The sequence below is a fragment of the Podarcis filfolensis genome, assembly GCF_964270895.1.
Source record: "Podarcis filfolensis genome assembly, chromosome: 16".
In the NCBI taxonomy this organism is placed as follows: Eukaryota; Metazoa; Chordata; class Lepidosauria; order Squamata; family Lacertidae; genus Podarcis; species Podarcis filfolensis.
Genome location: NC_139620.1, coordinates 18,067,779 through 18,094,590, shown reverse-complemented (window position 1 = coordinate 18,094,590; position 26,812 = coordinate 18,067,779). Strand labels below are relative to the sequence as shown.

The 26,812-nt window shown below is 44.0% G+C and overlaps 1 protein-coding gene across 2 annotated transcripts in view; it reads right to left on the bottom strand.

The window, feature by feature from the left end:
* Positions 1–1,087: 1,087 nt before the first annotated feature.
* The window catches only part of LOC310751211 (SLAM family member 5-like), a 31,217-nt gene continuing 5,492 nt past the window's right edge, over positions 1,088–26,812 (bottom strand). The window contains exons 3-11 of one of the 2 annotated variants that reach the window (XM_083590408.1): positions 25,774–26,040; positions 22,904–22,948; positions 17,173–17,283; positions 15,736–15,774; positions 11,288–11,337; positions 8,297–8,389; positions 4,841–4,930; positions 2,423–3,197; positions 1,088–1,810 (exon numbers count right to left, since the gene is read on the bottom strand). In XM_083590408.1, coding sequence (XP_083446534.1) covers positions 3,111–3,197; positions 4,841–4,930; positions 8,297–8,389; positions 11,288–11,337; positions 15,736–15,774; positions 17,173–17,283; positions 22,904–22,948; positions 25,774–26,040 — 782 coding nt within the window. In that variant the 3' untranslated portion in view covers positions 1,088–1,810; positions 2,423–3,110. The remainder of the gene's footprint in view (positions 1,811–2,422; positions 3,198–4,840; positions 4,931–8,296; positions 8,390–11,287; positions 11,338–15,735; positions 15,775–17,172; positions 17,284–22,903; positions 22,949–25,773; positions 26,041–26,812) is intronic. The other variant, XM_083590409.1, reaches the window with a different exon arrangement.

Genomic DNA, 26,812 nt, shown 5'->3' with positions numbered 1-26,812 from the left:
AGTTATGGGGCCATCACTCTGCCCCAGCTTCTACCATCTGAAGGCAGCCCTGTTTATGGAAGTTTTTAATGTTTTATGTTTTATTCTGTTTTTAATTTGTTGGGAGCTGCCCAGAGTGGCTGGGGAAACCCAGCCAGATGGGCGGGGTATATTATTATTATTATTATTATTATTATTATTATTATTATTATTACCACCAATGTAGCAGTTCAAAATCACACCAGTCCAAAATCACACCAGTACAAGTAGATAAATAGGTACCGCTGCGGCAGGAAAGTAAACAGCGTTTCCGTGCGCTCTGGTTTCCGTCACGGTGTCCAGAAGCGGTTTAGTCATGCTGGCCACATGACCTGGAAAGCTGTCTGTGGACAAATGCCAGCTCCCTTGGCCTGAAGCAAGATTTGTGCCGCATCCTATAGTCATCTTTGACTGGACTTAACCATCCAGGGGTCCTTTACCTTTTACGATCAAAATGTGGGTGAGTCCTTAACTGGTCTCTGGCAAGACAAAAAAACATGCAAATACACCTGACCAGCATCTTTCGGAGCCTGCTCTGTATCCAAAAGGAACATCAGGGGAGAACTGGACCATCATTGCTGAGCTGGGCAAGTCTGTTGATTTCAGTCCCCCCTCCATTTCTCATTTTTCCAGTTTTAAGTTAAGCTCTTCACATTTTCACATCAGTTTATGGTTTTTTGAAAATCCACCAACATTTCAGTGCAAAGTTCTGTTAATATACTTTTTTTCTATAATGCATTACTGTATGTTATTTTCACTTTAACATTTCCATTTTTATGAACACTTTACCCTGGCATATACAATTTTTTGAACATATTACTGGAGAACTGCACTGCAAAACTTAAAGAAGTGCAGATTTTGAAAGATGACTGTTGCTTGGTTCTTGAAAAGTGTGAATTATGCAAGGTTGCCTTTAGAAGCAAACAGAATAAAATTTCTTCCCAATCTGTCCCTTGACATTTGATTGGTAGGCATGGAATGTGAGCAGAGAGCGAAGGGACTGAGAAGGCAGAGATGACTGAACCAGGGAAGGGTAGACTGAACAGCTGAAGAAAAATGGACAGGGAGAAAGGGGGAATAGTTATTTATTTAAAATCGGGCATTCTGTTTTTTCATTGTTGAAGATCTCAAAGTCCTTAGAAATCAAAGCATTACAGACAGTCATTTAACAAGGTAATGTACATGCACACAACATTCAAAATTACCCTAAAGTGCCAAACAAAAATGCACATACCTACAAGAAAATCAATCAAATGCCAATTAATCTGGAAGGGGAGACAAGTGAGTGAGTTCTGTGGATGCCATTGCAGAAGAGGGGTCCTTTCTCATGAAGATAATCCATCTTCTCTCCAAAGGTGGAGGCACTTGAAGCAGGGGCCTCCATAAAAGATCTCTACAATTCTCTTGGAAGCAGACAGCCCTGCCGTCCTGGGCTGCTGCAGATGACGGGTCCACGTTTCTGCTCAATTTTGACTCCAAATATTCATGTATTTTGACTTCCAGTGCATATTTTCTATTGCAAATAAGGGTCCCAAATAGGCAGCAGATATGACTGGGTGGAAAGCAACAGATGGGTGGACAGAGACACTGTGACGGCCACCAACTTGGGTGGGTTTAAGAGACAAATTCTAAACCAGCAAAAGTGGGCAGGGATAAGTTTTCTCTCTTAAGATGAGAACCGGCAGGGCATTCAATGAAGTTGAATATTGGAAGGTTCAGGAAAGAAAGAAAGAAAGAAATTCACAGAGCATATAGCCAAATGATGGTACAGTGGTACCTCGGGTTACATACGCTTCAGGTTACATATGCTTCAGGTTACAGACTCCGCTGACCCGGAAATAGTACTTCGGGTTAAGAACTTTGCTTCAGGTTGAGAACAGAAATTGTGCTCCGGCAGTGTGGCGGCAGCAGGAGGCCCCATTAGCTAAAGTGGTGCTTCAGGTTAAGAACAGTTTCAGGTTAAGAACGGACCTACGGAAGGAACGGACCTAACTGGCAACCATGCAGAGCGTCTTCTCTGACCAGAGGTGGCTGTGTTTCACCAAGGACTCAGCCAGTTCTACTCCCCAATATCCTGTTAGCTGGAAATGGCAGGGGTTGAACATGGGGTCTTCAGCACACAGAGACATGGATGTAATTGATCACAGAGTCATGGGTGCTCCCAGCGTGAGGGGTAAAAGCAGGCAGAGCACAGCATGGGCCAGCGACACCATACATTCACATGTATTTTCCAGGGACAATCCTGGATTTACGGAAGCCATCCCAGTTTCTGATTTGATCCCGGAGCGTCCTGCTTTTCCTTAGGACATCCCTATTTTCATCGGAGAAATGTTGCAGAGTAGGGAGCTATGCCACCTCAGAGCCAAGGAGATAAGTAACTACAGTGGTACCTCAGGTTACGGACGCTTCAGGTTACAGACTCCACTAACCCAGAAACAGTACCTCGGGTTAAGAACTTTGCTTCAGGTTGAGAACAGAAATTGTGCTCCGGCGGTGTGGCGGCGGCAGGAGGCCCCATTAGCTAAAGTGGTGCTTCAGGTTAAGAACAGTTTCAGGTTAAGAACGGACCTACGGAAGGAATTAAGTACTTAACCCGAGGTACCACTGTACTTGTTCCCACAAGAGGTAAGGCTGGCCACCAACTTGGACTGCTTTAGAATGGAATGAGACATTGCACTGGGTGGTGTGAGGCATTTTGCAAACCTCAACAATTAACTGATTGCCGGGGGTTTGCAAAACACAGTGCTTTGATTTCAAACCATGTGGGCAAAAGCAGGCCGCCTGACGTAATTGTGAAGACAGGTGATTGACATGGTGCATTTTTTCCTTCTGCTCTGCTTTGGAAGAGCGAGTTTCTCCGAGATGCTGCTGGTGGCGGTGCTGCCCTGGTTTGCTGTGATGGGTGGTACCCAGTGGGATGCGGAAGGCAGGAAGCTCAACAGCCAATGATAGGTGGAGCCAACTCCTTCTAGTTTTGCCTTCCTCCTTAACCCGAGGTACCACTGTATATAAGACCTTAAATTTTTTATTTCACTCTGGTGGTCCAGTCTCTGCTACTGCTTTGTCCCCTTGGTCCTTGGTCCAGTGGTTTGCTAGAGAATTTTGTCGTACTCTGTGGTTTCAGGAGGTCTCGGGTTGTTCACTGTCTCATAGACTGTCTTGGAGTCCTGGTCCTCGCACTGCAAGAGAAAACAAACACATGTCCACAGGAACAGCGCTGTTCAGGAAGTTGCTGCCTATTCTGGAAGATACTGCTGCCTGTTTGCAGAATGAGCACCAATTCAGCAATGCACATCAGAATACCAGCTGAGCCCTGTTGCCCGGAAAAGCCAAGGTGTGTCTGCCTAGTCCAGCAGGCTCTTCCCCATAGTGGTGTCTCCGAAATTGCCAAAAGCACAGCATGAGTAGCTATCCTAAGCTGCTGCCCATCCCCAGCAGCCTAGTGGTGAGAGTGTTGGACTAGGACCTGGGAGACCAGGGTTCAAAGCCCCACTTGACCTTGGGCCAGTCACTTCCTCTTAGCCTAACCTACCTCACAGTGTTGTTAGGGGGATTAAATGAGGAGGGAGAGGAGCGTGTGTGAACCAAGAGTGGACACAACACAGATCTTTGTCCAATCTGATGCCCTGCAGGTGTTGGCCAACAACTCCCATCAGCCCCAGCCATGGTCCTATCAGTGCCAGCAACATATGGCTGTCCTAGCTCAGGCTTATGGGAGTTGTGGTCCAAAATGTCTAAAGGGCGCCAGGTTGGGGAAGTCTGCCATAGGTGGTGAGCTGAGCCTCACAGATTCAGAAGGAGAAGGATGTGTGTCTGCGAAGGTCAAGAGTTTAATACTGGGATAGTTACAAACCTAAAGGTAAAGGTAAAGGTCCCCTGACAGTTAAGTCCAGTCACAGACAACTCTGGGGTTGTGGTGCTCATCTCACTTTACAGGCCGAGGGAGCCGGCGTTTGTCCGCAGACAGTTTTTCCGGGTCATGTGGCCAGAATGACTAAGCTGCTTCTGGCACAATGGAACACTGAAACCAGAGCAGCCCATGGAAACGCCGTTTACCTTCCTGCTGGAGCGGTACCTATTTATCTACTTGCACTTTTTGGCATGCTTTCGAACTGCAAGGTTGGCAGGAGCTGGGACTGAGCAACGGGAGCTCAACCCATCACAGGGATTCGAACCGCTGACCTTCTGATCAGCAAGCCCAAGAGGCTCAGTGGTTTAGACCACAGCGCTACCCGCGTCCCTAGTTACAAACCTAGGTTGCATTAAAAAAGAAAGCAGCAGATTGAAAATGATGCAACCTGTGTCGATGGGGTAAGTTGAGAATATACGTGTGGCTTCTCTTGCATTGTGAAAGTTCCTTTTTACCACTTTGCAGAACTTATTGCAGCTTGCTAGTCACAAGGAGGGGCAAAGTGGCTGTGAAATGCACTTGCATAGACTATGGGGAATCTTGGGGGGGGGAGTCATCTCCCAACCATGGAGAGGCATTTTTCAGACTTCCCCCTTTGTAAGCGTGGGAAGCCAAGGAGCTCATTTCCATTAAAAAAGAAAATGAAAGCTGAGGCTGTTAGGAAAATAAATTTAGCAGCTAAGACCACATTCTGTGCTGTGTTGTGGTGTGACTCCCCCCCCCCACACACCTGGAGATTCCACTCACATCTTCCCACCCCCACCTTTAACGCAACCACAGATCTTGCAACTTTCTATGCCACCAGCCTTGAGTAACATGTGGCTTTGCAGTGGATCCAGCTTCCCCACTCCCCTTTCCATGCTACAACCCATCTCCACTTGCTAAGGAATAGATGTTTAAAAATCCACGTGCCTCTTGAGGCTTGGTGATCTCTGAGTAAATTGTTTTCTCACTCTTTTCTCTGGTTCTCCGCATCTTCTCGTCGTCTGTTTGCAAAGGATTCTGGGAAAGAGAAGAAGAAATTTACAGGGTGGTGGTGGTCAAACAGGCCTTGTGGAGCTGGAACATCACTGGAGAAAGCCCAACTATTGATTGCCATGAATCTCAAATCTGTATCCTGCCAAAGAGGGATCAGGTTTCCTAGGGCAGTTGTCTTTAACCTTGAGATAACAGATGTTGTTGGACCACAACTCCCATCACCCCTGACCATCGACTAAGCAGGCTGGGGATAATAGGAGTTGTAGTCCAATAACATCTGGGGACTTAAGGCTGAAGAACTGTGCCCTAGGGTGGTTGTGCAAAGAGATGGACAGCTTCAAAGTACTTAGTATTATCTTAGAGAGGGGCTAACCAACATGGTGTCTTCCAGACATGGTGGGCCACAAGTCCCATCAGCCCCAGCCAGCATGGCCAGTCACCAGGGATTATGGGAGTTGTAGTCCACAGCATCTGGAGAACACCACATTGGCTATCCTCAGCCCGCCTTATAGAATGACAAGGAAGAAGAAGGGATTCAGCTTCCCCCTCACTTTAAACACACACGCTGATTCCTGATCTCAAGATGGTAAAAAAAATTGTTTGGAAGAGTTTAGGAGAAGATTTTTATGTAGTTTTGGTAGTTGTTTTTAATAAGCTGTTAAACCAAGCTGACGGTAAGAACATAAGACAACCCCGCTGGATCATCTAGTCTAGCAATTTATTCTCACACTGGCCAACCAGATGCCTGCAGAAAACCAGCAAGTAGGACCTAAGCACGAAAACTCTCTCCCCTCCTGTGTTTTCCAGCAACTGATAGTCAGAAGTGTAACTGCCTCTGACTTTGGAGGCAGAGCAGAGCCATCATGGCAAGTAGCTCTTGATAACCTAGTCCTCCATGAATTGGTCTAATCCTCTTTTTAATCCACCCAAGTTGGCGGCATCACTGGCTCCTGCTGGAGGGAGTTCCACGGTTTCTGTGCTGCATTTAAAAGTGCTTCCTTTCAAAACAAAAAATTATGGAAAAGTGGGCTAGACATAAGATATATACTGTATTCAACAATACAGTCAAGGTTCACTATCTATGCTAGCATTCGATTGGCGTTGGAGAGAGACTGAGTTGAGAAATAAGACCAAGGGTACATATTGATATAGGAATGTATTGGATAAAATGTAAAGAAATATACAATAATAAGAGTACATTCATTTGTAAAAAAAGGAGTATACAACGGGATAGACAGGAAGTCCAAAGTGTTGGTACATATATGATTTTGGAAAAGTTCTTTGTCCTTGTTTTTTCTTTTTCTTTTTTTCCTTTCTTAGTATATAAACTTTGTATACATGTTGAAAATTATAGTATAATAAGCCTTGTGATATAATATGATAATGTTTACTGATGTAACATAAGAACTTTAATAAATAAATAAAATTCTAAATAAATTAAAAAAAATAAAAGTACTTCCTTTTGTCTGTCCTGAATCTTCCAACCTTCAGTGGATGTCTGCGAGTTCTAGCATTATGAGAGAGGGGGGAAATGCTTTCCCTATCCGCTTTCTCCAGGCCATGTGAATTTCTATCATGCCACCTCTTACTTGCTCTTTGTCTAAACTAAAAAGTCCCATTGCTAATTACTAATAAAATGGTCTGTATTGTTATTAGACCACATTTCTAATGCCAAGAAATTCTATGCCATTTGCAGAAAGTATGCAGCTTTCAGGGGAACTTTTCAGGGGCAAGACAATTTTTGCAGTGGGTTTTTCATGTAGGACAGGAAGAAAGAGGCCCTTGTGCTTCCTGTACCTTGTGCATCTTTGGGAAAGGCCCTTGGCTCATTTGTAGAATGCTTGCTGGTCTGTGCACTCAGAAGGTCTCACGTACAATTCTTGACATCACTGGTAGCATTGGGAATATCCTCTGCCTCAGACCCTGGAGAATCATTGCCACTAATTGTAGACAGTACTGAGTTAAATAGACCAATGGTCTGATCTGATATAAGGCAGCTTCCTGAGTCCCTATCTCTGTGCTCTGAATCATCTAATCTGAAATCATAACAGAGATGAAGCGAAGTCCAGTCCTGTAATCAGGACACAATTCCTCAGTTTTCTGCAGTGCTTGGAATGAATAATAGAATCATAGATTTGTGGAGTTGGAAGGAACCCTGCAGATCTTGCCCAACCACCTGCCAAGCAGGAATCTCAGCTAAAGAATCCATGACAGATGGCCATCCAACCTCTTCTTGTGGTTAAGAGCGGTGGACTCGTAATCTGGTAAACTGGGTTCAATTCCCGGTTCCTCCACATGCAGCTGCTGGGTGACCTTGGGCCAGTCACACTTCTCTGAAGTCTCTCAGCCCCACTCACCTCACAGAGTGTTTGTTGTGGGGCAGGAAGGGAAAGGAGAATGTTAGCCGCTTTGAGACTCCTTCGGGTAGTGATAAAGCGGGATATCAAATCCAAACTCTTCTTCTTCTTCTTAACAACCTCTAATGAAGGTCCACCACCTTACAAAGTTCCACTGTCAAACGGCTTTTAATGTCAGAAAGTTATTCCGTAGGTTTAGTCAAAATTCCCTTTCTTGTAATTTGAATCCATCGGTTCAGGTCCTCCCCTCTGGAGCAGCAGAAAACAAGCTTGCACCATCTGTCTTGTGACAGATATTTGAGGATGACCATCACATGTCCTCTGAGTCTGCTCTTTTCCAGGCTAAACATACCCAACTCCCTCAACCGTTCCTCATATGGCTTGGTTTCCAGACCCTTGATAATCTTGGTCGCCCTCCTTGGCACACGTTCCAGCTTGCCAGAACGGGAGACAGGACTACAAGGGTGGCCTGACCAATTTACCCAATTAATTCAAAAAGCTTTGAACTAAAAGCAGTTCCCACCAGCTAGAACATGAACTAAGTCCATTTTGAGGTAGAACTTTGTACTTGAAGATGAACTAGAAACCGTTCATTTTCTTACTTTTTTCTTAAAAAAATTACTCTTTATATTCTTTCGACCTTTAAGCTCAAAGAATGTTACAGCTGGGGGGAATAAAAGTAACGCTTCACATTCCACTGTGTAGGCGTTTTGATGTTTCCTCAGTCTTAAGCGTATTTTACACTTCACCGCAGATGCTCATAACATTCTGAAAGCTGAAAAGAAATTGCTGAGGAACATTTGAACAAACCGTGAATTGAACTGTGAACTGGACATGAACCAAACCCATTCATTTTGTAACGGGACAACCATGAACTGGAGTCAGTTCCATTTGGGACACATTGTACTTGTACGTCAACTACAACTAGTTTCTTATTTTAAAATGAATTTCCAAACTTCCTGTTTTCTGTACCAATATTTTCAGGTCTGAAGCTCCATTCTTCTAATGTAGATGGATGGTAGCAGCTTCCTACCTGTTTGGGGAGGTGCACTGTGGTGTAGATGGTCTGGGGCACATCCTTTTTCGCCTTTGGTCCTCTCCGCTGTTGGGTTTCCGATGGGGAATTCTGTGAGTGGAAGAGAAAGCCGCAACGTTTACTGGTGCCTGTGATATTGTGGGTTGGAATAAATTTAATTAAGAATAATAATAATAATAAAGGTGACAAGAGGGATAAGCAGGACATTGTTATGATGGCTTTACCACCAAGGGGGTAAATTATCCCTAAACTATCCGTATTAACTGTTGTATTTCAGACTTTTCCCCCTCCAGTCCACTAAAGAAGTGGATAGAGCAGCCCAAAGAAGTATGTAATCATTGCCTGTTTGGCCTCTGTGATCCGGGAGGAGCATGCAAGGAATTCTGGGATATAAGCCATGGATGTGGCCAGAAATGAAGCCAAAAGTCACTTATAATTTTTTTTAAAAGGCCATGCAGATGTTTATTGAATTTTGGTGACTAAAATATGGTGTGAATGGAAATTCTCAAGCTATGTGGTCTTTTTTTTTTTTGGTCTTTTTTTTTGCAAAGTGGATGCGATGATTAAAATCCTCATTTGTGGAGCAAAGTAAAATCAGATACACGTCACACGTTTCTGAGCTTTTAAGAAGGTGGTTTTAATTTTTTGATAAAATACTTGTGAAATAGAAACTAACACTTCCCCTACCCACCCCTTAGGAAAGTAAAAATACCTTGAGAGACTGGCTCCACCCACAGTTTCCACTGACTTTTTTCAAGAATATGGTATTGATGAAAGCAAATGTGAGAGAATGAGTGTTTCGAAGTCCATGCCTGAGATCTTTCGGAAGCACTGAAGCACCTCCTCACAGGTCTTCAGTCCTCAAGAGACTAACCCAGCAAAAAGGTGTGAACATGTCGCTGGTATTTTAAGCATGATCAACTACTACTGAGTTGTGCTCAGGGCTTATTTGCTTTTGAAACCTTGCCCCCATTTTGAATTCCATTGTAGTTATCATTTACTACTCATCATGTTCACTGTAGGAGAGGGTTGGGGGGGATGGTGGCACATGTCCAACAGGTAGATTTCCAGTGGATCCTGGTAGATCTCTGGCCCCTCAGCGATCTCCTCCCCCTCCTCTGCAACTTTGGCTTCCTAAAAAAAGCTCAACAACTTCCAACTTCTTTGGTCCAACGATGGGTAGATCACTGCCAGTTTTTTTATACTGTGAGTAGATCACAGTCTATTGGGAGTTGGACGTCCCTGGTCTACAGGATCAACAGTAATGGGCAGGACCATGACGTGGGCACTGAGACCTTGGAGAGATGCTGCCAGGCAATGATTGGCCTTCACTGACCTGATACCTTCCAGATGTTTCGGACCACAACTCTCAACTGCTCCTATTAGGACATTTGGAAGACACCGTTTGGGAAAGGCTGGTGTCTACAAGACTGAGCTCAGTGAACCGAGGGTGCACCTGATCCAGTTCAAAACAATGTGCTCTGATCATCAGAATGCATTACCCTTCAGTGCATTCACACCCATTCTTTTGAACCAGGTACACATGAAGTTACCAACAATCTGCTGGTTTAATTCTGAAATGCTATGCTTTGAAGAAGTTCTAAAGCCAGTTTTGCTCTCGTTTCAAAAGTGTTTGAGTGGTGGATCCCAGGAGTATAAAGTTGGAACTGTTTCCTGGGGATGGTGGTCCTACATTTCTGGCGTCAGGGGTGGTTGTGTCATGGAGGAGCACCCCACACAACCCACCCACCCACTGCCTGCCTACTGCAATCCTACCTGTGTCTGCTCAGAAGAAAGCCCCATGGAATTCGATGGGGCTTACTCACTGGTAGGTAGGACTGAAACAACGGGGAGGGGGAAGACATGCTAATCTCTGCTCATCAGTCTCTACAAACAAGAATTTGGGGAGGGGGGTGTCGATCTGTCTCCTTTCACTCACTTTGAGAAGAAGCAAAGCTGGGATCTCCAGGCAGGTACAGTGGAACTCATGAGCAACCCTCCCACAATGGCTGTGCTCCACCTCCATGTTCAGAGGCAGCAATGCTTCTGGAAACCAGCTGCTAGCAAGCCACAGGAGGGGAAATTGCTCTTGTGCTCAACTCCTGCTTGTGGGTTTCCTGCAGTCATCTGTTTGGCCACCGTGAGAACAGGATGCTGGACCAAGTGAGCATCTGGCCAGTGGCTCACCTCTGATGGTGGAGGGAGAGCATAGCCATTGTGGCTAGTAGACATCAATAGCTTCCTCTTCCACAAATTTGTGCAATCCTCTTTTAAAACCAGGCAGTGTGTGTGCGCCAGTCAGAAGAGGGGCGAAGAAAGAGTTTAAGCTGCAGCTCTGTAATGTGTTCACATAGACTTGTCCTCTCTTAAAAAGTAAAGGTAAAGGGACCGCTGACCATTAGGTCCAGTCGTGGCCGACTCTGAGGTTGCGGTGCTCATCTTGCTTTATTGGCCGAGGGAGCCAGCGTACAGCTTCCGGGTCATGTGGCCAGCATGACTAAGCCGCTTCTGGCGAACCAGAGCAGCGCACGGAAACACCGTTTACCTTCCCGCCGGAGTGGTACCTATTTATTTATTTGCACTTTGACGGGCTTTCGAACTGCTAGGTTGGCAGGAGCAGGGACCGAGCAATGGGAGCTCACCCCATTGCAGGGATTCGAACCGCCAACCTTCTGATCAGCAAGTCCTAGGCTCTGTAGTTTAACCCACAGCGCCACCCGTGTCCTCTCTTACTTGGGAGTAAATCCCAAGGTGCTCTTGGATGCAGACACAGGAAGATGATCACTAGGGGATTTGTTGAGGTGAAACATGGACAGACAGTGGGCCAAGTGGAAACGCATCAAACCGTGATGCTGTGTACCAGGATTTGCAAAATCAAATGGAAATGCTGACAGGAAAAACAGCCTTGCTACATTTTAACCCCTTAACGTGTACATACCACTTGAGTGGAAAATCCCTCCGTGGCTCAGTTGGCTCAATGGAACTTACCTGGGGAATGTTTTCAATTTGAGAATAAACAGTGTGGCACTCTTTGGATTCTGCAAAGAGAAATCATGTATGTTAACTGAATGGGCCTCCACCCCATTCAGATATGCTTTAATTATGATTCTTCTTATAGCCCTTCCAAGGAGCTCACAAATTCTAATTACTACAGTAATTGTCTAGTCTCTAGGGAGATAGGTCTCTCTTTCTGGCCACCTTTGTTGTTTGGTCTTGCAAATGAAAGAGGATAGATCTGCCCAAGAGAAAGTCATTTTCTTTTATTTTCTCTGTGTTTCTGGAGGACTCTCATCAGTGAATTTGGAGTTGTCAGCTGAGGCACTGGCTATTGATTAATGTGTTGATAATCCATTAGAAAATGTATCTTAAGATTTAGTTTTTAAAATGCTGTTAAATGCTAGGAAAGAGGAGCACAGGAGAAACATCAAGAAGCAGATTAGTTTTTGCAAAAAAGAAAAATTGCAAAAATGTTAAATGTAAGCAGAAAGAGCCAATCAATAAGCTTTGCAGTTTAATCATATATATTTTTATTTCACACACACACAATCACAAAACAGGGAAGGAACATAAATGCAAAATCCTCCATAGGAGATTGTTTATGTTGCAGATGTAAACCAGTTTAAAATCCTCCATCACTGTTATGGACATAAACCAAGGAATCCTGGGAACGGTAGCTTCATTGAATGGTCAGGCACCTTTCATAAAAAGGCCTCAGCAAATCTAACTACAGGTCCCAGGGTCCTTTGAATGAATCCAAAGTCATTTAAACCAACTTTAAATTTGTGGTAGAGAGAGAAAAGGTATTTTGTTCTAGAACCTACAAACACGTCTGCACCAATCTGTTGCTTATTGTCAAGAAAAACAAGAGAAAAGAGCAATCATTTCCAGAATAGTAGTTTTAGGGGGTTTATACTGTAGAAAATTCACAGCTTTCAGTCAAAAAGCCCAGCAGCAATGGACTTTCTCTGGGTTTTCCCTCTATAAAATTCACATTCTTCATAAAACTGCATTATTTACATCACTGGAAAGATTGTTCACTTTTACTATAGATTTGAGTGCCTAGTCTTTTCTTCTTACTGAAGTTTCTGTACATTCCAAATTAATGTTCACTTTTGTTAATCAAGCGTTTTGTATTGCCATTTGTTTTAATTTCTGCCTTTGCTCTGTATTCACACTTTCTACTTCTCTCTCTCTCTCCCCCCCCCCCCCCCCCCGTTTCCTTGAGAGCATCTGCCTTCATTGGCCACATTCACCCATACTTGGATTCTGTTCCTGGAAGGCAGACACTGTATTTTCATCTCTACATGTATTTTACCAAGAGGAGGGCAAAATTGTTCCAGGTCTCATTTTAAGGCAATGGAGGAACTCTCGCAGGCACCTACTGGACAACACCTGTAGCATCACAAATAGCAAGTCATGTGGGTTGCATCCAATGTTAGCCATACTCAGTGTTAAAATTAAGGGACCTAAGTTACTCATGCCCATTAATTTTTATGGGCCTACTCTAAGTAGAACTTAGTTGGATATCACCCACCTTGCTTGCACGGCGTTTGGTTTAAAAAGACTTCTTTTACTTGTACTTTACTTTTAGTATTAGTCCTTTCTAAGCAGAGCACTTCTTCATTCATCATCATCATCATCATTATTATAATTTCTACTGCACAGGATGGCAAACCACGAAGTAGCAAAACAATACAATTGACAATAAAATAAAAACCTATTTAAATCATTTAAAAAACACTAATAAGATGTAAAAAAAACATTTTAAAACACATAAGCACTCATGACATATCACCTTTCCAGGTAAAAAAATACCCAAACATTTCTCTAGAAATTAAGTACGTAGGTAATTTTTTTCTCTTTCTTTCCTCTCCTTCACATCCCAGAGCCCTGAAGCACACATACTCAGGAGTCACTGTGTGAGAGGAATGCAAGTATGGATTCTCCCCACTGTACACTCTCAACATATGAACTGAATTGTAGAGTTGGAAGGGGCCATTTGGGCCACCCCTAACGGTCCAACCTCCTGCATTGCAGGAATCCTTTGCTCAATGTGGGGTTCAAACTCACAACCCTGAAATTAAGAGTCTCATGCTCTACCAACTGAGCCATCCCAGGAATGACCAAAAACAACTAAGAAGAACATTGGAGAACGGGGACTGAACCCGCAACCTTGTCATTATCAGCACCATGCTCTAGCCAACTGAGCTATCCAGTTGATGGCAAAAGACAAGAGGGAGTCAGTTGCCAAGCGTGAAATTCTGTCAGTTTCCAGTTTTCCCTTGTCAGTTCTAATGAGAGGCAAAGAGCCTTCAGCTAATGTATAAGAGCTTGCGTTTGTGTTTGAAATTTATCTAAATATGCTAAGATAAATTAAATAGAAACACTTGCAAAATAACAGCTAGGCTAAGGATTTAAATATGTGAAGTTACATAACAACATGTTAAAGTTAAGATGAAAAGAGATAAAGATGTTAAGAGGATTAAGTAAATTTTATGAGATATTATCTTGGAAAACCGTTACAATGATATATAATGAAACCGTTACAATGATATATAATGAAACCGTTACAATGATATATAATGAAATTCAGTCAAGGGAATTTGAGGAAGTCATTTAACAATGATACTAAGATTGGACCGAGTTCAGTCATGATTTTTGTTTTTTTGTTTGTTTTTTTGTTTGTTTGTTTAAAAATTTGGAAAATTAATTTAAAAAGGGGGGGGGAGCTTGTGTTTGTGTGTGTACTGAATGGTGATCCTGGCCCAAGGATGGTATAAGACCCTCTCGGATGGGGCCTAACTGGGCAAATTAGGGAACAGAGCTGTCATCTGATTAAAGGACTCTTTAGTTGATTAATCATGTTAGTTGCTTATTGTCAAGAAAAACAAAGAGCAATCACTTCCAGAATAGTAGTTAGTTGATTAATCAAATGATGTTTCATTAAATCTGCACATAAATAGAACACTACTAAAAGCAGGGAAAGCCCTTGCCATTAGAGGATGCACACACACACGGGTCTCAAAAGTGTCACCACCTTAGCAGAGGCCTTCCCATATGTGCAGGGAGAGAGGGAAGGTATGAGGGGATGCCAATTCTAAGGTGTTGTTGTACAGCGTTGGTTCAAAATTATCAGATATCCAATTAATTTAGGGCACTTTTGAAGCTGACCCGTAGACTTTTTAAACTGGTTAATCTAACCAGTTAATTGGCAAAATGCTGCAGCCTGAATAAGGAGGGCTGGTGGTCAGCGGACAGTGTAGTCACACACCAGCCAGGACCCACAACAGAGACGAGTGTCACACTCCACTTTGAGGAGGAAGTGGGTGATTCCCTCAGAAACCCAGTGAAAGCATAGTTACTGGGGCAGGGAGGGAGGGAAGGAAGAAGCAGAGCACCAGCTGTTGCATATTATCATGGTTGTTGCCATTAACAATAAAAAAAAAATTCAATCTTCTCCTCACAACAACCCTGTGAGGTAGGTTAGTCAAAAGATACCGAACGGCGCAATGTGAGCAGAGGGGTGATTTGAACCTGGGTTTCCCTAGCACTAGTTCAACACTGTGACTGTGGCAGGTTTAACAGGAGCCCAAGCGAGTCGCACTCAGCTCCTGCCAGTGGGACGGCAAAAGGAGAAGGGGGTGCGTGATGTGAGGGAGCAAGGGAGCACCGAGTCAGACAGGGAAGGTGGCAGCGGGGTGATGGGGACATCCTGTTTCAAACAGTGTGCAGAAACTCGTAGCCGGCTCTGGGAAAAGGCTGGAGGGGTGCGTGTGTGTGCAGAGGGCCCCTCGCCTCACTCAGGGATCTGTAGCTCCACCTGCCAAGTAATTAGGAGACATATTTCAACCTGGGATTGAAAGTCTACTTCGCTGATCATCACATCTATTAATTGTTCGCTGCTCAAAGCTAAAAAGCGTGCTTTGAAACTGTCCCACTTGATAGAAAGGAGAGCAAGTTTAAACGGACTGGCTGAAGTGTGCAGAGACCAGTTGCAAAAACCTGCTGCACCACTCCTCCACAATTATTCTAGGAACCTAAGAAGCTGGCTGCTGGATCAGCCCAAAGGCCCGTCTAATACAACATCATGTTCTCACAGTGGCCAACCAGATGCACATTATGGGAAGCCCGTGAGCAAGCCATGGGTGCGACAGCCCTCTGCCTACTTCCGACCCTCAGCAACGGGGATTCAGAGACAGGCTGCCTCCAGGAATTTGCTTAATCCCCTCCTAGTAGCCACTAGCCCAGTGAAGGACATGAATCAATTAGGCATTTTGCGGCAAAGTACTATCCTTTGTCTGCCTGTCCTGAATCTTCTGCAAATCTACTTTACATGGGATGACTACAGATTCTAGGATCATGAGAAGAGGAATTGCCCACTTTTCCTATAGGGGTTGGATGGGCACTGTCAAAGCAAGAAGGGGCGGCTGTTTTACCTGACTGATGTGCAGAATCCAGCTGTTTCCTGTGGGAACCTTTGAAAAGGAAGAAAAAACGAAGTGAAAAAGGGGAAGTGAGCGGAACAAAAGCAGGCGCAGATGTCTTAATGCTGATCTCCTGGGGGTGGGAGGTGGTTTCCCTCCCTTCAGCGATTTGCTGCAGGGCTGTTTTTCATGCAGGAGCCTGTGGAATAGCCACTGGTGCCAGAAGCACTGAGCTTTGTACAACTATCCCTTTGTTGATAAGTGTTGCCAATTGACCAGGAGGAAAGAAAATCCTGCTTGGTCTGCTATTGTATGTTGGACACAGATATCAGCCAGTAAAGCTGTTCACTATCTGCAGAGCAAGGAGATGCAACGGGGAGAGGAGCAAGGTCTGGTAAAAAGAGCTGGCAACCCTAGCAGGGACAGCACTTTCACACTTAGGCAGGAAAGGAGAGGGAGACCTTCCCCGTCCCCCCTGGGGCTGTGCCACCCACAAATCCAAGCACTGATCGTGCCAATCGCAGGGACTTCGCTGATTCCCCTAGTCAGACTGCATATGGCTCAATGGGGTCAGCAGGTGTATTGAGATGTATAGAACCAGTTCAAATGTGTGCTGGAAATGTAAAAGGAAGGAAGGTACTTTTATCATGAGGGGTGGTAAAAGCTTTCTAGGAAATGATATATAATGAATGGGGGGGGAATGTTTAAGATAACCTTTGTTAAAAAAAACCAGAAGCTTTTCTGTTAGGAATCATAGGTGTGGAACTACCAAAAGAAAAGATTGTTTATATATGTAACAACAGCAGCAAGGATGCTCTTAGCCCAGAGATGGAAAGAAGAAAAAGTACTGAGTGGCAGACCAACCTGGTGGGATATGCCAAAATGGCAAGATTGATGGGAAAGATCAGAAACCAAATATTTGTGAAAGACTGGAATAACTTTTTAACATATTTGAGAGACCACTGCAAACAGTTGAAATCATTGGCAGGAATTACAATGACACTTGTAAAGTAACAAGAATTTTGGATGCTATGGATATTTAATAGATGCAGGAATAAAATTTAGAAATGGAACCCAGGGAGGGAGGGAGGGAGGGAGGAGGTCTGCAGGTTCGAGAGAACTTTTTCTTTTTGTTTCTTTTTTCTTTTTGAATTGTTATGCTTCTTAATTTCTATGTAAAACTAATAAAAAATATTACATATATAAAAAAGAGATTAGCCCAATGGATGGCTGATGGGTGTCAACTGCTCTGGGCCGTGATCAAGAGTGGCCTCTCTCAGGGCTACGTCTCCGAGTGGTTTAACAATCAATCCTTCTTCCCAGAGAACTGTATCTCTGTGAGGGCTAGATGACCAGCTTTACAATTCTCTGATTCTCTTAGTTTAGATTCGTTCACTTTTTCAACAGGGAATTTTAAAGCGGTTCAGATAGTTGTGTGAAACCCCTTACCTCTTTTCTTCTTCCAACACACAAAAAGTCCAGCGCAGGTGATGGTGATTACAACTACCACTGCAAAGATAGACCCTATGACCGTAGAGGTGCTGCCAGTAGGTTTGTCTTCTTAAACAAACAAACAAACAAACAAACAAACAAACAAACAAACAAACAAACAACAATATAATTTAGTAATTCCAGTAGTAATGATAGAATTGTGAAAACATTGCAGAAGCTAAGTCACAAGGGCTTTGCTAAGCCTACTTAAATTGCTTAACTTTTTTTCTGAATAAACCTATTCTTATGTCAGCAACTCATTCACTGTAATATCTGATCTTTAGCGTATGCTTTTAAAAAAATAAAAGAACACCCCCACCACCTCTGATTTAGGCTGACAAAGGAATGTGGCTGATGAAATTAGATGGAGGACAAGCAGTGCTTTTTTTCTTAAAAAAATGTTTAGGGTACTCTCATTTTCCTACTCATATTGAAATACTGCCCCTCAATGAGGCCAAACTTAGATTCACAAAATGTTTAGGAGTATGCGCACCCCTGCATCCCCCCAGAAAAAAGCACTGAATAAAAGTAAATAACTGCCATACAAAGAAGGAAAACTTCTTCTAAAAAATCTGCTGTGACATCTCAAACCTTTGACAGCACCTTTGGATTATAGACCAACACCCCCAGTCTACAAAGGGCCCACCCTTGGGCATAAGGTGCCATTTTGCAAAGGTGCCAACATTTTTTTTATTGGAAGTCTTTAAAAAATTTTTTTAAGTATTCTTGTACTATAGAGTACACATAATGACATTTAATACATAAAATAACATAGCTGTGGAACAAGAAAACAACATCCATTGTGAAGGGAGAAATCGCCTTCGCTTTTAAATGCTTCATGACACACAAAAGCTTGGCAGGTGAACCCTGCCCAGGTACAGCTGAATCTGTTGATTATGGTTTCTCTCAATTTCTTCTTTTTCCAATCTTTTGTTTTGCCCCATAGCAATAATTTTAAAAAGTGCAGTGCATAAGCATTTGTGCGCATTTTAGGGCACATCAGTCCTACTAGATGTATTTTTGTACACAATTTGGCCCAGTATACACATTCTTGTCTTGTTATGGAATAATACTCTGGGTCCCTTACAAACCTGTGATCATGTGTATGGGAGGCTAGAATCTATAGGTGGAACTTTGCTGAAACCTGTCAGGCCAGTTCCTTTGCATCTTTAAAAAGTGAGCTCCGTTGCCATAGAGACAAATGGGTGGGCTTTCCCCCACTGTACCTGAATGCCAGATCATCCTAGGATGGAGAACAATAGGGTAAGGGGGCTGTGTTTGGGAGAGTTGTGTGTGTGGGTGTGTGGGTTGGCTGATGCTGGTATCCAGAGACATGTCTTGCTCTGTGTTGGACTTTGGGGTCCCCTGAAACCCTAATGCATAGCTGTCAACATTTCCCTTTTTTAAAAAGGAAATTCTCTTATTCTGAATAGGATTCCTCGCAAGAAAAGGGAAAAGTTGACAACTATGCCCTAATGAGGAAGCAAGATGCTGTAAGCCACTCTTGCCTATGCTCAGGTTGTATAGATGTGTAAATAGAACCATATATCCTAAAGATACCACTTCTCGCATTTGTAGCAGGCTTTCTGGTGGTATGGAATGCCCAATGACATCGCCTGCTAACCTTGCAAGCACACAGAGGAAGAAGGTCCATGGATCATCTTTCTCTAGGCATGCAGGGTAAGGAATAGGCTCAAAGAAGGTACAGTGGTACCTCAGGTTAAGTACTTAATTTGTTCCGGAGGTCCGTACTTAACCTGAAACTGTTCTTAACCTGAAGCACCACTTTAGCTAATGGGACCTCCCGCTGCTGCCGCGCCGCCGGAGCACGATTTCTGTTCTCATCCTGAAGCAAAGTTTTTAACCTGAAGCACTATTTCTGGGTTAGCGGAGTCTGTAACCTGAAGCGTATGTAACCTGAAGCGTATGTAACCCGAGGTACCACTGCAAATGGTTTGGGGGCATGCAACAGATTCTGCTAGGGCAACACTGCACATGATGTTAAATGTGCTATCCTATTGTTATAGGTTGGGGAGAGTCAGTCTGAACAAGATCCACAAGTCCCTTCCAAACCTGTGATCCCATGATTGTCAGATTAAAATCTATAAGGCAAAACCTGGTGAATTGGTCTGGCTACTTCCTTTGTTAATGGAATAGCTTTGCCTGGTGAATTAAGTACTGCCATTGACATGATCGAAGAGGGTGCCATAGAGATGATTGGGTCAGATGCCATGTCATCCTAAGGATGGAAAACAGCAGGCCAATGGAGGCTGTGTATGCAAGAGTGAGAGAGAATGGTTGGCTGATGCTGGAAGCTGGAGACACAGGCATGTCTGTTCTGTGCGGGACCCAAAGTTCTGCTTTGGGGCTTCGCTGAAATCCTAATGGGAAAGCAAGATCTTTTGGGGGTGTTGATGCTGTGAGTCCTTACATCCTATGCTGAAGTTGCATATATGTGTAAATAAAATCATATATCCCAAAGACACCATGGTTTCCACTGACCTTCATTCCAAGGAAACCAAACCCTGGGTAAGCACAGGAACCCCTGCCTGAAGACTGGGGTGTGAGGAACAGCATTTAATGTAGCATAATAGAGTCTCAGGGGAAACTGGAGATTGAAGGGGGGTAATTTGGTGGTGGCAGGTAAGAGTTAATGCTCCCTCCTTTTTAACTAGGTTAGGAGAAGGCTCTTGTCTTGCTTGGCCAATGGACACCCTCTTCCTGGTAGTAGTGGTGGTATAGAGAACCCATGTGGTATAAGTCACAGAGATGAAGAAGAATTACAATTTGGGAGGGTGGGGGGATGCAACAAGGGACAGAGGGTGGGCACAGAGCTAACCAATCTCCATGGAGGCCACCATCTTGCTGGGTTCACAGTGAGAATCAGAGGGGCTCAGAGTGAGCAACAAGCAACAGGTGGAACCAATGAGAAGTCAATGGCAAAGAATGTTGACTAATTGGACTGGGGGGGGGGAAATGGCAACAGGGTGGGAGGGGGAATGAAATGGAGAACAAGTGGAAAAAGACGGGAAGGAACGAGACACATAGATACTAGAAAGGACAGAATGAATCATCTCATTGTCTGGATAGGCCATTTCTTGGTTCATGCTACTAAGTTATTTCTAACTGCATCCCCAGGGATGGAAGTGAGCGCTCCCCATAGAAACAAATGGAGAAATCCTAGAATCTGTTATGCACCCCTGCAGTGTAGTTCATACTTAACAGTACAAGTGAGAGTGTTAGTGGTTTGCAACAACCTTAATATATCACTTAATATATTTTAAATCTCCTTGGGACTTTTAAACAACTAGCATTAAATAATTTAAAAAACCCTAGCCTCTTGCTGTGTAATCTTTCATTCTGTAAATGGAGCTACACTGGTATGTGGGTGATTCCCCATACCTGCTTTGGATGGGACTGCACGCCCCCTGAAGGACCAGGCATTTCGGGGGGGTTTGGGAGGGGCTCCAGGATATCGCTTTGCCAGTAAAGTCATAAGTAGCCTCATTGGCACAGGGTCCCTATTTCCAGCTACAGAGGTTACTGGACTGGGATAGGCTGGTCACAGTAGCCCATTCACTGTTAACCTAACGGGGAGATTACTATAATGCAGTCAATACATTTATACAGACATAATGGTAGTATAGGGACGTGGGTGGCGCTGTGGGTTAAACCACAGAGCCTAGGACTTGCCGATCAGAAGGTTGGCGTTCAAATCCCCGCGACAGGGTGAGCTCCTGTTGCTCGGTCCCTGCTCCTGCCAACCTAGCAGTTCGAAAGCACGTCAAAGTGCAAGTAGATAAATAGGTACCACTCCAGCGGGAAGGTAAATGGCATTTCCGTGTGCTGCTCTGGTTTGCCAGAAGTAGCTTAGTCATGCTGGCTCCCTCGGCCAATAAAGCGAGATGAGCGCCGCAACCCCAGAGTCGGTCACAACTGGCCCTAATGGTCAGGGGTCCCTTTACCTTTAATGGTAGTATAACAAATACCAGTGATGTAAGCGAGAGAGAGAGAAAGGAGATCAGCTAATCCAACTTCAGATTAAACCCAGAGTCTCTGAAACAATTCACAGCTATAAATCTAACATCCTTGTTCTAATTTGGTTTGGCTCCACTTTTACTACAAAACGCAGTCTCACTCAGATGAAATTGAACCATTTCTCTGGGGCATTCCTGCTTCCATTTTTCAACAAGCATTTAAAAAATTTATCTCAGGTCGCTGTATAATGGGGCAAATTAACTAATAATGGATCATATCAGATATTGTACTCTACATGGAACTTCCCTTGAAGCCCTGTCTTTCTCCAGGGTTCAGCCCTCCTCAGCAGAGCATGTGAGGTGGGGGGAGGGAGAAGTATCTTATCTTTGGTGCCCACACACCCCTTATGCAAAGATATTTGCTTTGCTAATATCCTGCTGGAGGACTGTGACCTGCTGCTGCTGCTCTGTTTGGGGGCACCAGGTTTGGGAAACCTGCAGGCTAGCTTATCTTTAACCTCTTCTCATATGACTCTTCTCTGCACCCCCCTCCCCGGAAAACATGTGGCCCAGCTGTTTGGGCGATGCCAGAATTAGCTTCATAGTATAGCACAGGGCCTGAGCTCTAAGCTTTACCAGAGATGTCAACACATCTCCTGTGCCTGCTGTTTCCTGAGCATATTAAGGCAGACCAGTTGGCTGCATTTGAAAGATAATATTCTCTCGAATGGCAGATGCAAGTAATGGACTACATGGAAATGGCAGAAATGACCAGCAGAATACGAGATCAAGGAGAAGAGCGGGTGGAGGAGGACTGGATGAAGTTTAAAATCTATCTACAAAAACACTGTAAAATTTTTGAATGCTGATGACATTGAAATGAAATGAAGGGGTTCTAGTAAATAAGGATTGGGAAAGTATAATATGTGAGGGAAATTATTTAAGGAAAAACTAATAAGAATGAATTTGCTGACCAATTTTAAAGTGGAATACAAGAAAGGGAGGCGGGTGGAAGTCAGGAAAATAAGGTAATGAATGATAAGAATTTGAAAAGAGATCTTTTCTTCTTTTTTTTCTTCTCTCTTTTTTTCCCCTTTTTTTTTCCTCGGCTTTTCTTTTTTGTTAAAGGTTTTAATACCTTCTTTTTTTAATTGTTGGTATTTGTTGGTGTTTTAATATGTATTGTTCTTTTTTGTATGGTTTTTCCCTTTTTTCTTGTAAAATTTAATAAAATATCAATATAAAAAAAAAGAAAGATAATATTCTCGGATGCAGTTTTCTGTTTCTTGTACAAGCATTTAACTGTATCCCCCCCATCCCCACACCTAAAATAACGAACAACGGACATGCACACACAAAGCACTCCAACACAATGGCTATGCATAAAGGCACAGAAAAGCTAACTATATTGTTCATTACAGTTTATCCCATCAAATTACAGTATGCCACCTGGCATGACACAAAAGATTCCATGTAAATGTCATCTTGAGGAAGGCATTTATCCATGACCACAAGTTACATTGGCTAGAGATTCTAACTCCTGGCCCCTGTCCTGTATCTAACAACATGTGGCTGAATTGGCTCACTTGGGGATATTTGTACCCTCTTTCCCGCTCTGGGGACTGACCCCCTTGAGACAGAGGGCAGCACAAGATTTTTCGAAGATTTAAGTGAAGGGGCACAAACAACAAAGAACAGGGAGTGGAGCTCACCAGTCTGCCGGGGGGGCAACATCCCAGGTGTCGTCTCTTGGTGCTCTGCATGAGCCGATGGGACAGGGAGCGAGTGCGAGAGAGCAGATTGGAAAAAGAGATCAGGCAAATTGGCAAAGATTTGGAAAGAGAGTTCTGTGCACCTTGCACCGGAAAACTGCCTTTGGAAGGAACGTTACTGTTCCATTGAAGTGTCTGTGTTGCTTAGTTAGGATATGCTGATCAGCAATTTGAGCTCTTGGGATTTCTGCTAGGGCCTTAGAGAATGCCTGACCTCCCCACTGCAGTAAAAGCCATAAAATGTTGGGGTTTTTTTGTTTCTGACTACTACTCAGCCTAAAGCCTAGACCTAACCCGGTCTCAGGGTCCTCAGAGGATGAACCAGGCAGGACCTCCTGGAATCAGTGTGAAGAGCAGGGAGTTGTCAAACTGTAGAGGCAGCCCTCAGACCTTGAAAACATTGGTGCCAAAAAAATGCAGGCTTAAGAGCGTTGATGTAGCAGGTTTCTACAGACCCAGAGTTGTTGTGTAGCTTGCAAATATGGGGTCTACACATGAGTAAGCATCTACACAGATTCACATACTCCTTCCCTGTCCTTCATCTAGGCAAGCAAGGCCACATTCACATCATACATATAAAGCACACAATAGCCATGGCTTCCCCTAAAGCATTCTGGGAGCTGCATTTCGTTGAGGGCACTGAGAGCTGCAGGGAAGGCCCTTATTCCTCTCGCAGAGCTACGCTTTTGTGTGGTGGTTTAAGTGCCAATCCCTCTTCACGGGGAACTGTGGGAATTGTAGCTCTGGGAGAGGAATTGGGGCCTCCTAACAACCCTCAGCACCCTTCACAAACAAAAGCTCCCAGAATGCTTTGGGGGGAAGCCATAACTGTCTAAAGTGGCATGGTGTGAATGTGGCCCAAGAAGCACCATTGAAGGGCACGTTTCAGTCCCTCGAGGACAATGCAAAGCAGGGCTAGCGAAGGATGTGGCCTGAGGAAGAAGGGGTGTGTGGCTGGTTTTGTGTGGGGAGGTTCCTAAGGGCTTGGTAGAGAGGCTTGTGTCTGCACCTGGCCCCCAGGCCTGAAAGGGCCCATCTTAGGTGAACATCCTGTGTTGTATTGGCTGCATTATTTCCATTTGCAGGTGGAGGGTCGCAGCGTTCGCAGCTCTTCTGTTACTTAAGAAAATAAGCCCCCTAATCGTATTCACTAGCCTGTCGAGTAGAGCAGTCACAGCCAAGCTTCTGTTTGTGGGAAGGGGCCTTTATAAAGGGGTATGCATGAATCATGTGTAAACCCCCCACCCTCCATTGCAGGTAGCACAGATATAATATCCGCTCACAGGGAGTAGACAGCTAGTGAGTTCCTCGCTCGCTCGCTCGCTCGCTCTTGCATGCATGACACATACACACACAAATTTGTGTGAGCGTGACTGTAAAACACCCACACTTCCTTCCGTTTTCAGCGTAATCGCCTTGCTTGGTTTAGCTGAGCTACTTGAGTCTTAGATGAGCCTGTTTCTGCTTTATCGAACCCTGGCTAGGCCCCAAGACAACCCAACAGGTGGAAGTGGTGGGGGCGCTGATCTGCCCCCTTGTTGCCCTGATGCAGCTGAATCCCACTCACTCGCAAGCTACACCGCACACTTATTTTCCTGTAGTGCTCTTGAGTGTTCCGTTCTCTTTATTCTGGTATATTGGCTGTCAATTTGCTAGGTCTTCTTGTAGTGAGGACATATTACTCCCTAATCTGTGCTTAGTGAGAAAAGCTTTATCCTCCATCTTTACCTTTGGCAGGGGGAGTGAAGCTTTGTGGGAAATTTGGTATCCCCATGAGCAGTGGACTCCCATTTGTTAGAGGCTTTGAAACAGAGGCTGGATCAGTACCTATTACAGCTTTGTCACAGTGCACCAGTGTCCTGCACCAACAGGAATTGAACCAAATCGTATTCTGTGATTCTAGAAATGAAATAACTCCAGATTTCCCATATGGAGATTCTGATCATTTATTCCTTTCATTATTATTTTAAAAAAGCAAGTTGCTAGTCCTTAATATTATATGTGTGGGCAAAGGCATGGTGAAATCTAAGGAGACTAGTTAAGATTACTTGTGATCAGTGGGGGAACCATTGCCCCATCCATGATTAGAAAAAGCTAAATGAATTATGCAAATGTTAGCACTGCAATACATTTGTTGTATGTCATTGTCATGTTGCATACCAGTTGCAGAATTATTGTTGCTGTGGGGTTTCTGTTTATAAGCTAAAACAGCCAAATCCCTTCAAGGCTTAAATGTTTCACAATGGAGGTTTTGCTACCTTCCCTGTGTCCTCAGTCCTCCCAGCTGGGTCACCTTCAAACAGGTTTGTAAAACTAGGCATGACTCTACATAGAAAAAGAATGGAGAGCTGTCTATCTAGGTTTCTTTTAAATAGATAAAAAGTTTACCACTGCAAATTTCTTGTTGGTACATCTCAACATTTCTAATTCCGCAAAACCAGTTGGGAGGTTTTGCTACATTTTCTGAGTCTTTGCCCCCATCAGACTTGCCCTTGCCCTGCTGCTTTCTCTGAGGAAACTTGATCTTTATTAATGAATTATAGCAACCACCGATCAGATTTTCTCCAGATTAACATTTGCTCCAATTTATTGCTAAAGAGTAGGGTTTCCAGGGGATAGCAGCTGGGTAAGGGCAAAACTGGACGCGTGCCTAGACTGCATGGGAGAAGTGGAAAACAGCTCTGATCCCTACATTCTGGGCAAAGGACAAGCACAAGTCTGGATCAGCATGTCATCAACAAATAGGATTGCAAGACTAGCTTAGATAGAGGCATAATTCTGCCAAGAGAAAAATGGAGAGAAAATCTTACCACGGCAAATTGTCTGGACAGACACTGTCTTGGATGCTTTGCTAACAGGGTTCTCTACTTTGCAAGTGAAGTTCAAATCATTGCCTTCTAAATTGTGCCTGGTGACAAGAGATCTCCCGGTGGATTCACTCATGTTGGCTGGGGCCCAGCGGAACGTGGCATCATCTTCCCAGCTGCCTGCAGAGCAGTTCAGCTGCAGAGTTCCATTCCCACCACGATAATCTTTTGGGTCACAGACAATCTTCAGGTCATCCTCCAATAAACGCTCTGAACAGGAAGGGAGAGAGAGACGTGGTATACAAAAGGGCAATAATTAGCAGAAATGGCAAATAAGGCAGTTGCAAATAAATGGAAAGGGAAGAGAAAACTGCAGCAAAAGCATAAGATTATTTATTTATTTATTTATTTATTTATTTATTTATTTATTTATTTATTTATTTGGAACGGACATAAGCAACAAAACGTAAGAGATTATTCCCTACAGACTCCCTTGGATGTGAAGATCAGCAGAGGTGACCTTATCTGTACTTCCATTTCCTTCAAACATTTGGGGGTGTGGTGTGGCCCAGGATGGGGCATTCTTTGTGCTGGACCCTGAGCTATGGAATTCTCTCCCTGCCTGGCACCTTCATTATATAGTCTTTCTATCATATGCTCAACACACCCCTCTTTACCTTTGCCTCTGACACCTCATATGTCTTTAGGGCCCATCCTAATCTGCTAACATTTAAATTGTTTTACAGTACTTTAAAACCTTGTAATCTGTCCTGGGGCCTTATGGTAAAGGGCAGGAAATAAATACAATATAATATGCCTGGCAGAGTGGGAATTCTATGCCAAAATACCCCACACTGTGGTGTTCATCCCTTGTTGTGGGAAGGGGTGAAAGTGGTGTGATGGAGCCATTCTTGTGGGGTGCACCATCACCTCAAAAACCTGTTAGGCCACAGCTGATAATGAGACATAATCTTGAGATCTTAGTAATGGGGATGGGCCCTGGTGGGGTTTTTTGTGGAGGGTCTGGATAGAGTTCCATATT